Below are 9,648 nucleotides of genomic sequence, written 5' to 3' on the forward strand. Positions count from 1 at the left end.
CAGTCTCCAGAATGGACCATCCACCAACTCATAAACCTATACGATATAAAATCCTACATAAACCTATATAAAAAACAACTGAACAAGTGCCCATGGTTTGCCTGCATGTACAAAGTGCCTGCACAATCATTCTTTTTCGAATAATATGTATCATGTTTGTCAATTTAACAAACACATTAAGCATTAAATGAGCAACATTTCTTTACATCAGATAAAAAATCTGTGCATTTATACTTCAAATATCTATGGAGCTGTAGCCACATAGGTCAATATAGGAGGATGGGAATTCTTTATGTCTTCTTGCTTGTGATTGTTTTACCTGTAATAAAATTCAACCAAGCCCCAGCCTTGCGTTAACCCGTTCAGTCGGAAATCTGCAATGCACTCATGGAAAACGCCGCTTCCAGTCAGGCCGTTATACACCACGGGGCAAGCCTGCTTATCCAGCGTTGCAGAAACATCAAAGTACTTGCCACCTTTGATAAGAATAAAAAGGGAAGAATGTCTCCAACCTTCAGTAGTATTTTATCTCAAAAAATCCCAAGATCTATTATTTTTGCATATGGTTTCTTCTTGTGCTTTTCTAAAGAGCAATAGTTTTCCCGTCTGCTTTGTAAATTAAGTACAATCTTTGATCAAGCCGTATTTCCAGAGCAGCTGAATCCACCTCATAACATACGTTTTGACACCCCAAAAATGAAAATCACATCATTTATCTGGATTGGCATAAGCAACAGTCACCACAAATAGAAACTGTCACTCTCCCTCTGATACAGCTGCCTGTGGCCCTGATCCTGCCGTGGACACACACCGTTCCACCGATGACACATACATACGAGTACACATACGACTTAAGCACAGAAGTAAATTCCTCAGGCTGTAAGATGATGCATTTAGCTTTCAAATTTGCTCCAAGGATCACATGGAATTTCACTGAATAGTCTTTCCTCCACTAAATTAACTGCCAAAAGGCTGAAAGCAGACATAGGCAGGCTACATTTAGCTTACCGGCAGTAAAACTGACTCCGTATTCATCCTCGATAACACCATCATCAGCCATCCCAGCCAGCGAGGCATTGGACCACTCAATGCCAGCCTTCCTCCCATCGGGGAGAAAGACATAACCTACAGTGAGGCTGAAGGGGAAAGAAATGGAGCAGAATTAAAGTTCAACTACAACTCAGGTGGACCAGCACATTGGCCTTCCAGGGCAACTCATCGCTGAGCATGGCCTTCAGCCCTGGAAAGCAGCAGGATTATATTGTGGGATATTGCGGGGGAAGCCATGCATGCAGGAAAGATGAGGTTTGCAGGATGGATTGTGGTGGGCAGGTGGGACAGGCAGGTCACTTGGTCCACTTGGTCAGAGGGCCATGCATGCTGGTCTTTAAGCTTCTGGAGCGCGCCAGTCAGCAAAGCAGGGCTCCCTGCGTGACGCCCCACTGCAGACAGACACACCTTCTTAAACAGCTGGAAGCGCTCAATCTATACCTCTAAATCATCTCGACAGTAAGACAGGCAGCTGCATCAGCCAAACAGTAATTGAATGGGAAGGAAGTAACTGAAGGTAAAAGCTGTCCCTGTGACTCATTGCAAATGGAAAATTGGGGGGAGGGAGTGGAAAGCAAGAGGGTATGGATGGAAATCGGGCTATACAGGTTCAAAGCAATAATGTGCATATAGGCGTCCTGCAGGGCAGCTTCTGCCACCTTTAAGACATATGTTTTTAGCAGCATAAACTTCCTTGGTTACTTACTTAGTTGTGGTAGCTGGCATATTAATAACTGTTAAATGTGCCGCAGTCCCATCCTGTAAGAGAGCAATAAAGAAAAATTTGTGTGGACTCATTTGCGTGGATCATAGACTGACTCGACCAAGAAGACACTGGATACAGCTCAGGTTATGCAGTGTGCTATGAATTTATACTTTTAAGTCTTCTCAATATATCTTCCATGAAAATCTGGCTGCAAATCAGAGTCCAAGAATATAAACCAGACACATTAAGGGCAAATTAAGGACATTAAGGACAACAGAAAACCCACAGCAAGTGGACATAAGAGGAGGAGGGAAACAATACATGGAGAGGTGTCACCTAGCCATGTTCAAAACTGTTGGGCAACGTACGAAAGTTGGCCCTGCCTTGACCAGACATCTCCTCTAACCTATATTATTCTATGCCTGAGAGCAGCATACAGGAAAAATAAAAAGGAACTGGAATCTCATGGTTTTATTCATTTCTCTTCCATCCTTGAGTCTGAATCCCTTCATGCTCCACTTGGGCTGCTCTGAGGCAAATATAAGCCTACGCTGTGGTGTTACATACCTACAGACACTCAGGGTATGAGGACTGCAAACTTCAATCAGTGACAAACTTTAGCTCCTTCTTAACACATAGTCAGGTGGCTTTTAACTAGGGGAGGAAGAGCCACAGTTATTTTGAGTCCTGAATAACTATGAAGAAAAGGAAGAGGTTACTACCTGACTATACACGTTACAGTGCAAAAGCACAGTCTTACAAAAAGGAACACAGGCATACGTTAAACCACAGCAGCTACTGGATCTGCACATATGTGGGATTTTCCAAGGTGTGTTTCTGTGCTGGCCAACATATATCTGGGAAAAGAATTTTTATTCTGAGTTCAGTCTTAACTCCCGTAATGCTGCCTATAACAGAGAGTTGAGATTTCTTTACGCCTGTGTTGGCAAAGGAAATGCCTTTTCAGGAGCATCTGTTGGGGTTGCATGCCGGCTTGTAAGGCCAGCATTTCCCCCGGCTGTGTGCTCCCCGCAGGCAGAGCGCAGACACTCCTCTGGAACAGCCACAAGGGCACAGCGGAGATTAGAGCTCAGCACAGGCAGAAATATTTGCCGACTGCTGTCATGAAGGCTTAGGATGCCTTCAAACACCTCAGGCTCTCAATTAGTGTGAATCAGCACTGCATCAACTCCATCGAGCGCCGGGTATCTGCGGCAGCCGAGAATCTGTCCTGTAAAGCTGCCTATTTTTTTGTTAAAAAAGCCAAAACAAACAGTTTCAAGTTACCAAAACAACTTTTGGTTCAACCAGTGTAGCAAAATCTCAGTTTTTACACACATGGCTCTGCTTTTGAGAGCTGTTTCCAACACCGATATGTTCTAATGATGGCACCAGTTAGCATTTCTGATTGCATACCGTGGATGCTCCCAATGGCTTATTTCTGGATATTTAAATATGAGGTATTCAGAACACCTCCCTTTTCATGGTTAACTAGCATACTGGCATGTTAACACCTACCTCAAAGCGTGCCAAAATCATGACATACCGGTAAATCTCAGACCAGTTCCTGATACCTGCAAAAAAGAACAAAATCACCCAACCTAAAATTAACCGTTGCTGGAAAACATGAAATAATGGTACCTGACTTGACATTAACTTTAAGTAAAGAAATTCTCCAGTAATTGATAACAGGCTAAACATGTCCCCAAAACAATAACGGAATTGTTCCTCTTCCCCCATCAGTTCAAGGCCTAATGGCAGAGTAATATGTCAAGTCATAGGGGAGCAGAGTAATAGGTCAAGTCAGACTGACAACAGGTCTACATACTGGCCAAATCCAGGAAAATGTCACAAAACATTTTAACAGCTCCGAATGTGTCAATGCCTTTGCTGCAGCTCACGAGACATGAATGGACCAAATTCTCTCCATCATGAACCTCTGCACCCCTTTGGCCCAGCTGCGACCTCATACCCCATCTCCCCCTTAAATAGGAATATTGCTGCCTTGAGGAGCGTCAACTTTTAATGAGGTGAAGAGAGGAAGGTGGGATTTGTGGTTCAGGGAGACTTCATGCCTACTTGGGTCTAGGTCCTCTGGTACCTATCCTTTGGGGGATAAAAGGACAAAAGGAGCTCTTTGCTCAGGTAGGCTCCCAGCACTTGGAAAAGCAAATTGTTTGGTCCTCAGCCCCTCTGCCACAGTCGCTCAGCCTTAGGGGCTGTAAGAGCAAGAAGGAGTGATCCCAGGACTGGGGGTGTCTTTAGGAACAAGCTGTCATGTTTCTTCTTCATTTAGAAACTATAACTGCAAGGCCTCAATTCAGAGCGTTACGACATGTGAAGTTTAGCCATAAAAATGGTATTTCCTCTGGAATGTCTTAACTTCATGCCCAGTCGTGAAATTGGTTATTTTTAAAGATAATCTTTAGTCCCACTGTCCTGCCAGTACCATCTATAGTGAAGGCAGCAAAGTGAATGAATTGTTTCTGGTGCTGTTACCGTAAGAGTGGCTCCGAACGCCTTTGAGGGAAAGTTCCGTTTTCTCATTATTTTCTATTTCAATTTCTCCAACGGACTGGCCCCACTGCTCATGTCGGAAATGTTGTTCCCTTTGTCTGGGAGAAAGAAAAGAGTGAATCGACACAAACAAAATCAAGATGGCAAAATGAAGGCGGCCCCAATGCCAGTCTGATAGACTTATATCCCAAAATGAAGGAGAGATTTCAGAGCATCTGGATCATGGCTATGCCAGATTTTGCACATTAGCAACCAGATATTGCTACATAATGTCTATGAGACACCTGAGAATGAAACAGCAGCAAATTCCCCCCCCGACATCTATAAAAATGCCCTTTGCTTGAAAAACAAATGCTGTACTACCAAACAGTTGCTGCTTAGAAGTCAGCAGATATCACCAAAGACAACACACTATTGATACACATATTTTCTGCTTGTATTAAACAACACACTGTTGATACTCATGTTTTGTTCCTGTATTTTCAGCTCTCCAAAGCTTGTATAGTAATTAAAACACCCACTTTAGCCCTCCTTTCACACGGTTATATTTGATCTTTTGCTTAGATCTGCACCATTGGTTTTGGAAGAGGTCTAAATCAGGTTGTCAGCAATGAAAGAAAGACAGAATAAGAAATATTCCTAATGCTCAAGGTTTCACAGACCAAAACCATGGGCAGGTCCCTCCACCCACATATCAGGAAGACCCTGTCCGTGTGCAGGATCCTCCTTAGAGGTTGCCAGGTCTGGTGGTAATGAAACCAGGAGACTGCTGATGGGAGCCATGTCCTTTGTTAGCTCACTTCAAATTAAACCCACCTTCTAAAATCACCTAAAACAACACATGACAGACCCTGAAGAGATCCGTGGAAAAATTACTATTAACCCCAGAAGAAATTAATCTCGCCTCTCACTTTTTGACCCTCTGGAAGAACTCGATGGTCCACGGTTCCTGGGCAAAAGCACGTGCAAATGTTCTGGGGTGACTGTCGATACTAAAGTTAAAGACTTCTGTGAAGTTCTCCCAACTAGGAAAAGAGGGGAAAAAAAAAAAGACATTATTAGCTTTCAGGTGACACTAGCCCAAGTTGTACACTTGCTACTCTGGCAATGGCAATCTTTGTATTTTAGCATTATTGGCTAATTCTGATTCTCGTAATTTTTAAAATGTTACCACTTTTCAAGAAAGCAAACAAAAGGAAACCGTGAAGAGCAACAACGGCCTGCAAGAGTCAACAGATTGCCTAGGAGGGAAGCTGGCAGGGCAGAGCCGCAAGCGAGAGCACGCTGCTTTCTCTCATGTACTCTCTTCAGAGGTACACATGCAGCATTACTCCAGAAATGCTGTGCTACTTTGACAGCAAATCATTTTTTATCAGACAAACAGACTCCATAAACAGAAAGAGAAAGCAGAGGCAAGGGCTTCGCAGAATCATAGAATCATAGAATCATTAAGGTTGGAAAAGACCTCTAAGATCATCGAGTCCAAACATCAGCTCAACACCACCATGCCCACTAAACCATGTCCCACGTGCTACTTTGTGCCCGTGGCCCTTTGAAAACAGTAACCAAATCTCTAACCATGGACTCGCTATACATCCCAAAGCAAAAGCCAAACGCTCTTACTGGAAAGAGAATTTAACTGGTACAAGTTCGCCCTCCTCTTCACTCCACTGCTGTCGGTAGGGTCCTTTTCTGTAAGGCAAAGCACTACAATTTTGTATCACTCCTAAACAAACAGCAAAATGTTTCTCACATGTTTGGAAGTGGATGCAATAGGAGACACTGCAGAAGAATGACGCTATTGAGTGCTAAGGTAGAATAGTAATGCTATATTACAACCCTACACCAGGCGCAGATATTACTTGCTGTATTTTCATTCCGTAAAAATCAATGCGTGCAATTGCTACCAAATAGCTTTTGGTTCAAGTCGGTTAAATATATTTCCAGATAGTGTTCAAAAAGCCTTGGTCTTAAGTGTAGATAAATAAAACTGCAGAGTGCTGCAATACCTGAGTAATCCATCGAAGCTTATTTTCCAGCGTGTTTGGGGCTCTAAGTATTCAATAGTGAGCCCTCCTCCACTCCAAATCTCTTCAGATTCATCACTCACCATCATGTTTGGATGTTGTGGGTGCTAAAAAGACATTTAAGGAAAACATTTGCTTAATTCAATTGTGGGGATGCAATGCGGGTGAATTCCTGTTCTGATGGTCCTCCGCAGGAAGAACATTTGGTTGAATGGGCTTTTCAGTTCTACCTGCTTCTGGCAATCAGATTATTAGAGAAGGAAAATTGCATCTAAAACACCTGAGTTATAAGATAATACATTATTGTTTCAGGTAATACAACTGAATTACTTGTGTGAAGGGAGGTCACTACAAGAGCTCAGCTCCTTCCGCTAGTGACTGTCAAATTTACAGCCAAGCTGATGCAGGGCTTTGGGAATAAATTTATTTTTAGACTGAATTTGATGAACCTCTAAAATGATTTAAATTTCTAGTGCATGCAAGCTCCCAAAACTCTTCAGCTGCTCTTTGAAAAATATCTCTTGTTTCCTAAAGCTGCCACCTTTCTAAAAGAGAGCTTATGCCTCTTGCTGAAGGATCTAAGAAGGTCCTGAACTTGGCCGGCAGTTCTAAATGACAAAGCCACAAAGTAGTATTGTTATATTAAATATTACTAGAAAACCAAATAATGCACATCAATCTTCTCTGTTTTGGTTTTCCGCAAACAGGACGCCTCCTGCTTTTTCCGCTACTTAGCAAAACAAATTTGTGAACATAGTTAGTTGAGTGCAAAGAGATTTATGGCAGATCTTCCCTCCTTCTTTATTACATACTCAACAAAAAGAAAAAACACTTAAAAAAGAAAATCCACAGGCAAAATATATGATTAATACTGTCTTCCTTTTAGCAAGAATGAAGCAGATGCACATACAACTCTCTAAAAGCTTTCCTTTCTCTTTGAAAAGAGGCAATTCCACAACGGTTTTAAAGCATTCTCTCATTAAAAAAGGGGGAAAAAACAACCATAACCATACAAGGTAACTTATTAACCACATGCTGCACATTATCAGAAAGACCGAATGCTCAAATTCTTCCTGGGAGACCTACCAAGTCATTTTTTAGAAAAAATGCTATGTTTTCTGCACATTATGAGAAAAAGGGAATGAGTGTCAGATACCTACTCAAAAAATTAGGCATAACCAATAATCTGGCCAGTTCTACCACTGTCTTTAGTCACAGCACCAATGTCTTACTGTTAGGATATTAATGTAGTGAAGATGCAGAGAACATTAATTTTTTGCTTGGGATCCTAACACAGGTTCAAGATAGGAGTTAAGCACTGCTCTTGAATGTCATCCCACGTCCACCACTTACTTCAAACTCTCCTATTCCATCCACCCTCAGGAAGAGCCACATCTCACAGATCCCATTAGGACGTTTGGCAAGACGAGCAATCACAAAGGTCTTGTTGGTCTCTGCAAAGCCGGTGAAGTAAACCGAATCAAGCGCCTAGGGAAAGGGAAATGGGTTTCAGCTCCAGCTGGAGGCAGGAAAGGAGGGGGAGAAGGTGAGTAATTCTTTGTTTTCCGTAGGTTTCTTCTCAGGAATGAAATTTTACTTTCGCTTTTTATATTTAATAGCAGGCATCCCAGCAAACAGCCAGAGAGGGAGCAGATGAGAAGCAGTTTTAGAGAGGGAACATAATTATTGCATGATAGCCACGGACAAGGTAAAATATTATGCTGAATTAAGATGATTATTTTGCAATGAGAAGTTCCCTTGACCAAAATCCTTATGAAATGTGTCCTCAAAAAGTGCCTGCAAGGAAGAAATTGAGCCACAAATGTGCTGTTTCTCCATCTAGCTCCAACTTGTATGTAGGACAACTTATACTTAGGGGAAACATAGAACTAAAAAGGAAAAAGGAAGAGGAAGAGGAAAAAAGAAAGTCATGGAAAACCCAGCACTTCACTAACGTGATTAGCAGCTGGGCTGGTGCAGGACCAGTTAACATCTCAAATCTCAAAATCTGTTAGGCACAGAAGTCCACAACTTCAAATTCAGATGTGTATTTTCACGTATTCGTGCAGAACTCACTCAAAGTGAAGTTTTAAAAGCTGGAACGTGGAAGTTAACATTTATGCGTGCAATTTTAGGCATGGATGAAGTTCTGCTTCTGAAAAATTATTCATTGTAAAATGCAAAAAAATACTAAAATCAGATGATTATTGCCCTTGTGCATACAGATAAGGGGGGATTTTGAGGGAACAGAGCCTGGAAATACACACAGAGTGAGTCTATTGGATGTCAATGCAAAAACTCAGAGACATCATTTCTGGAAGTATTTTCCAGATCTGTTTTTGACCTCTCTTGTAAGTGTTGCTCCAGTGCTGCTGCTTGAGGGAGCAGAGAGGAAATCACAGACCCCTTGGCCTATCTCAAACCACCCTGGATGTCAGTTTGATTTGGAAGATAGTGTCACTCCTGCCCTGTCAAATTTGGTGGAGATTGGCAAAACACTTCAACATGCTCCAAGCAGCAGCTTAATTAGTAGAAAGGAAAAGCTAGACAAAACAGCTTCTTTTTTTAAAGGCTAAGCAGAAGCCTCAATGCATTTGTTAAATAATATGACTTAAGGATTCCCAGAAGGCCCCAGGAAATGTTAGCAAGAAGTTGATTTTTCACAGAAATTACTTAGGATCCAAAATCTCAGCTGGCATCTGCAAGCCGAATCTTGATAAGGCACAGAAAACCGAGGGAAATCCTGTCTCACCAGCCTTTCCACTTCTCGTTCTCACTACTCCACTTCTCAGATAATAGAGCAAAGCCCACCCAAATCCCCCCATTAGGCACAGGGAGTATTTTGACAGGGTGGTACATGAACACAGGCAAGGTACAGGTTGTAGACAGAGGGTTTATTATTTATTAAGCAGACAAGCACACCTGGAAAACTAGATTCAATTCACCAAGTGTGCTAAAATAAAAGGCTTCTGTGTCCCACAGTGTATCTGCTTTTTCCCATCAACATCAACTGGTCTGATAAGAGGTAACCCCTCTTCCTGCAAGGGACAGCCAAGGTGACATCCCCAACCTGCCCTCCCTGGGATGTGTTGAAGTGGGGGGAAAAGGATATGGGTCCCGAGGCTTCAGGGGTTGGGTGGTGGGGGGTGCCAAGCACCCGGATGCAGAGGATGGGGGTACCTGAGGGATGCAGGTCCCAGGGGGGATGCAAGGGGGTGCGGGGGATGCAGAGGGGTGCAGGTCGTTGAGGGATGTGGGTTCTGCAGATAGCGGTGGTGTGGGTCCAGGGGGGTACGGGTCCAAGGGGAATGGGTGTTGTGGGGGAACGTGGGTCTCAGGGGATGGGGG

At 42.9% G+C, this 9,648-nt stretch overlaps 1 protein-coding gene across 1 annotated transcript; it reads right to left on the reverse strand.

The window, feature by feature from the left end:
* Nucleotides 1-319: 319 nt before the first annotated feature.
* Nucleotides 320-7,788, reverse strand: LOC104083372 (the record flags this gene model as incomplete). Its single annotated transcript, XM_009586842.1, has 9 exons — nucleotides 320-476; nucleotides 1,009-1,136; nucleotides 1,757-1,809; nucleotides 3,275-3,330; nucleotides 4,256-4,371; nucleotides 5,185-5,298; nucleotides 5,897-5,965; nucleotides 6,283-6,407; nucleotides 7,654-7,788. Coding segments are annotated over 9 exons (953 nt in total), but the record flags the coding sequence as incomplete, so codon positions are not given.
* Nucleotides 7,789-9,648: the final 1,860 nt, after the last annotated feature.

Source organism: Fulmarus glacialis, unplaced genomic scaffold (assembly GCF_000690835.1).
Source record: "Fulmarus glacialis isolate BGI_N327 unplaced genomic scaffold, ASM69083v1 scaffold691, whole genome shotgun sequence".
Taxonomy (NCBI): domain Eukaryota; kingdom Metazoa; phylum Chordata; class Aves; order Procellariiformes; family Procellariidae; genus Fulmarus; species Fulmarus glacialis.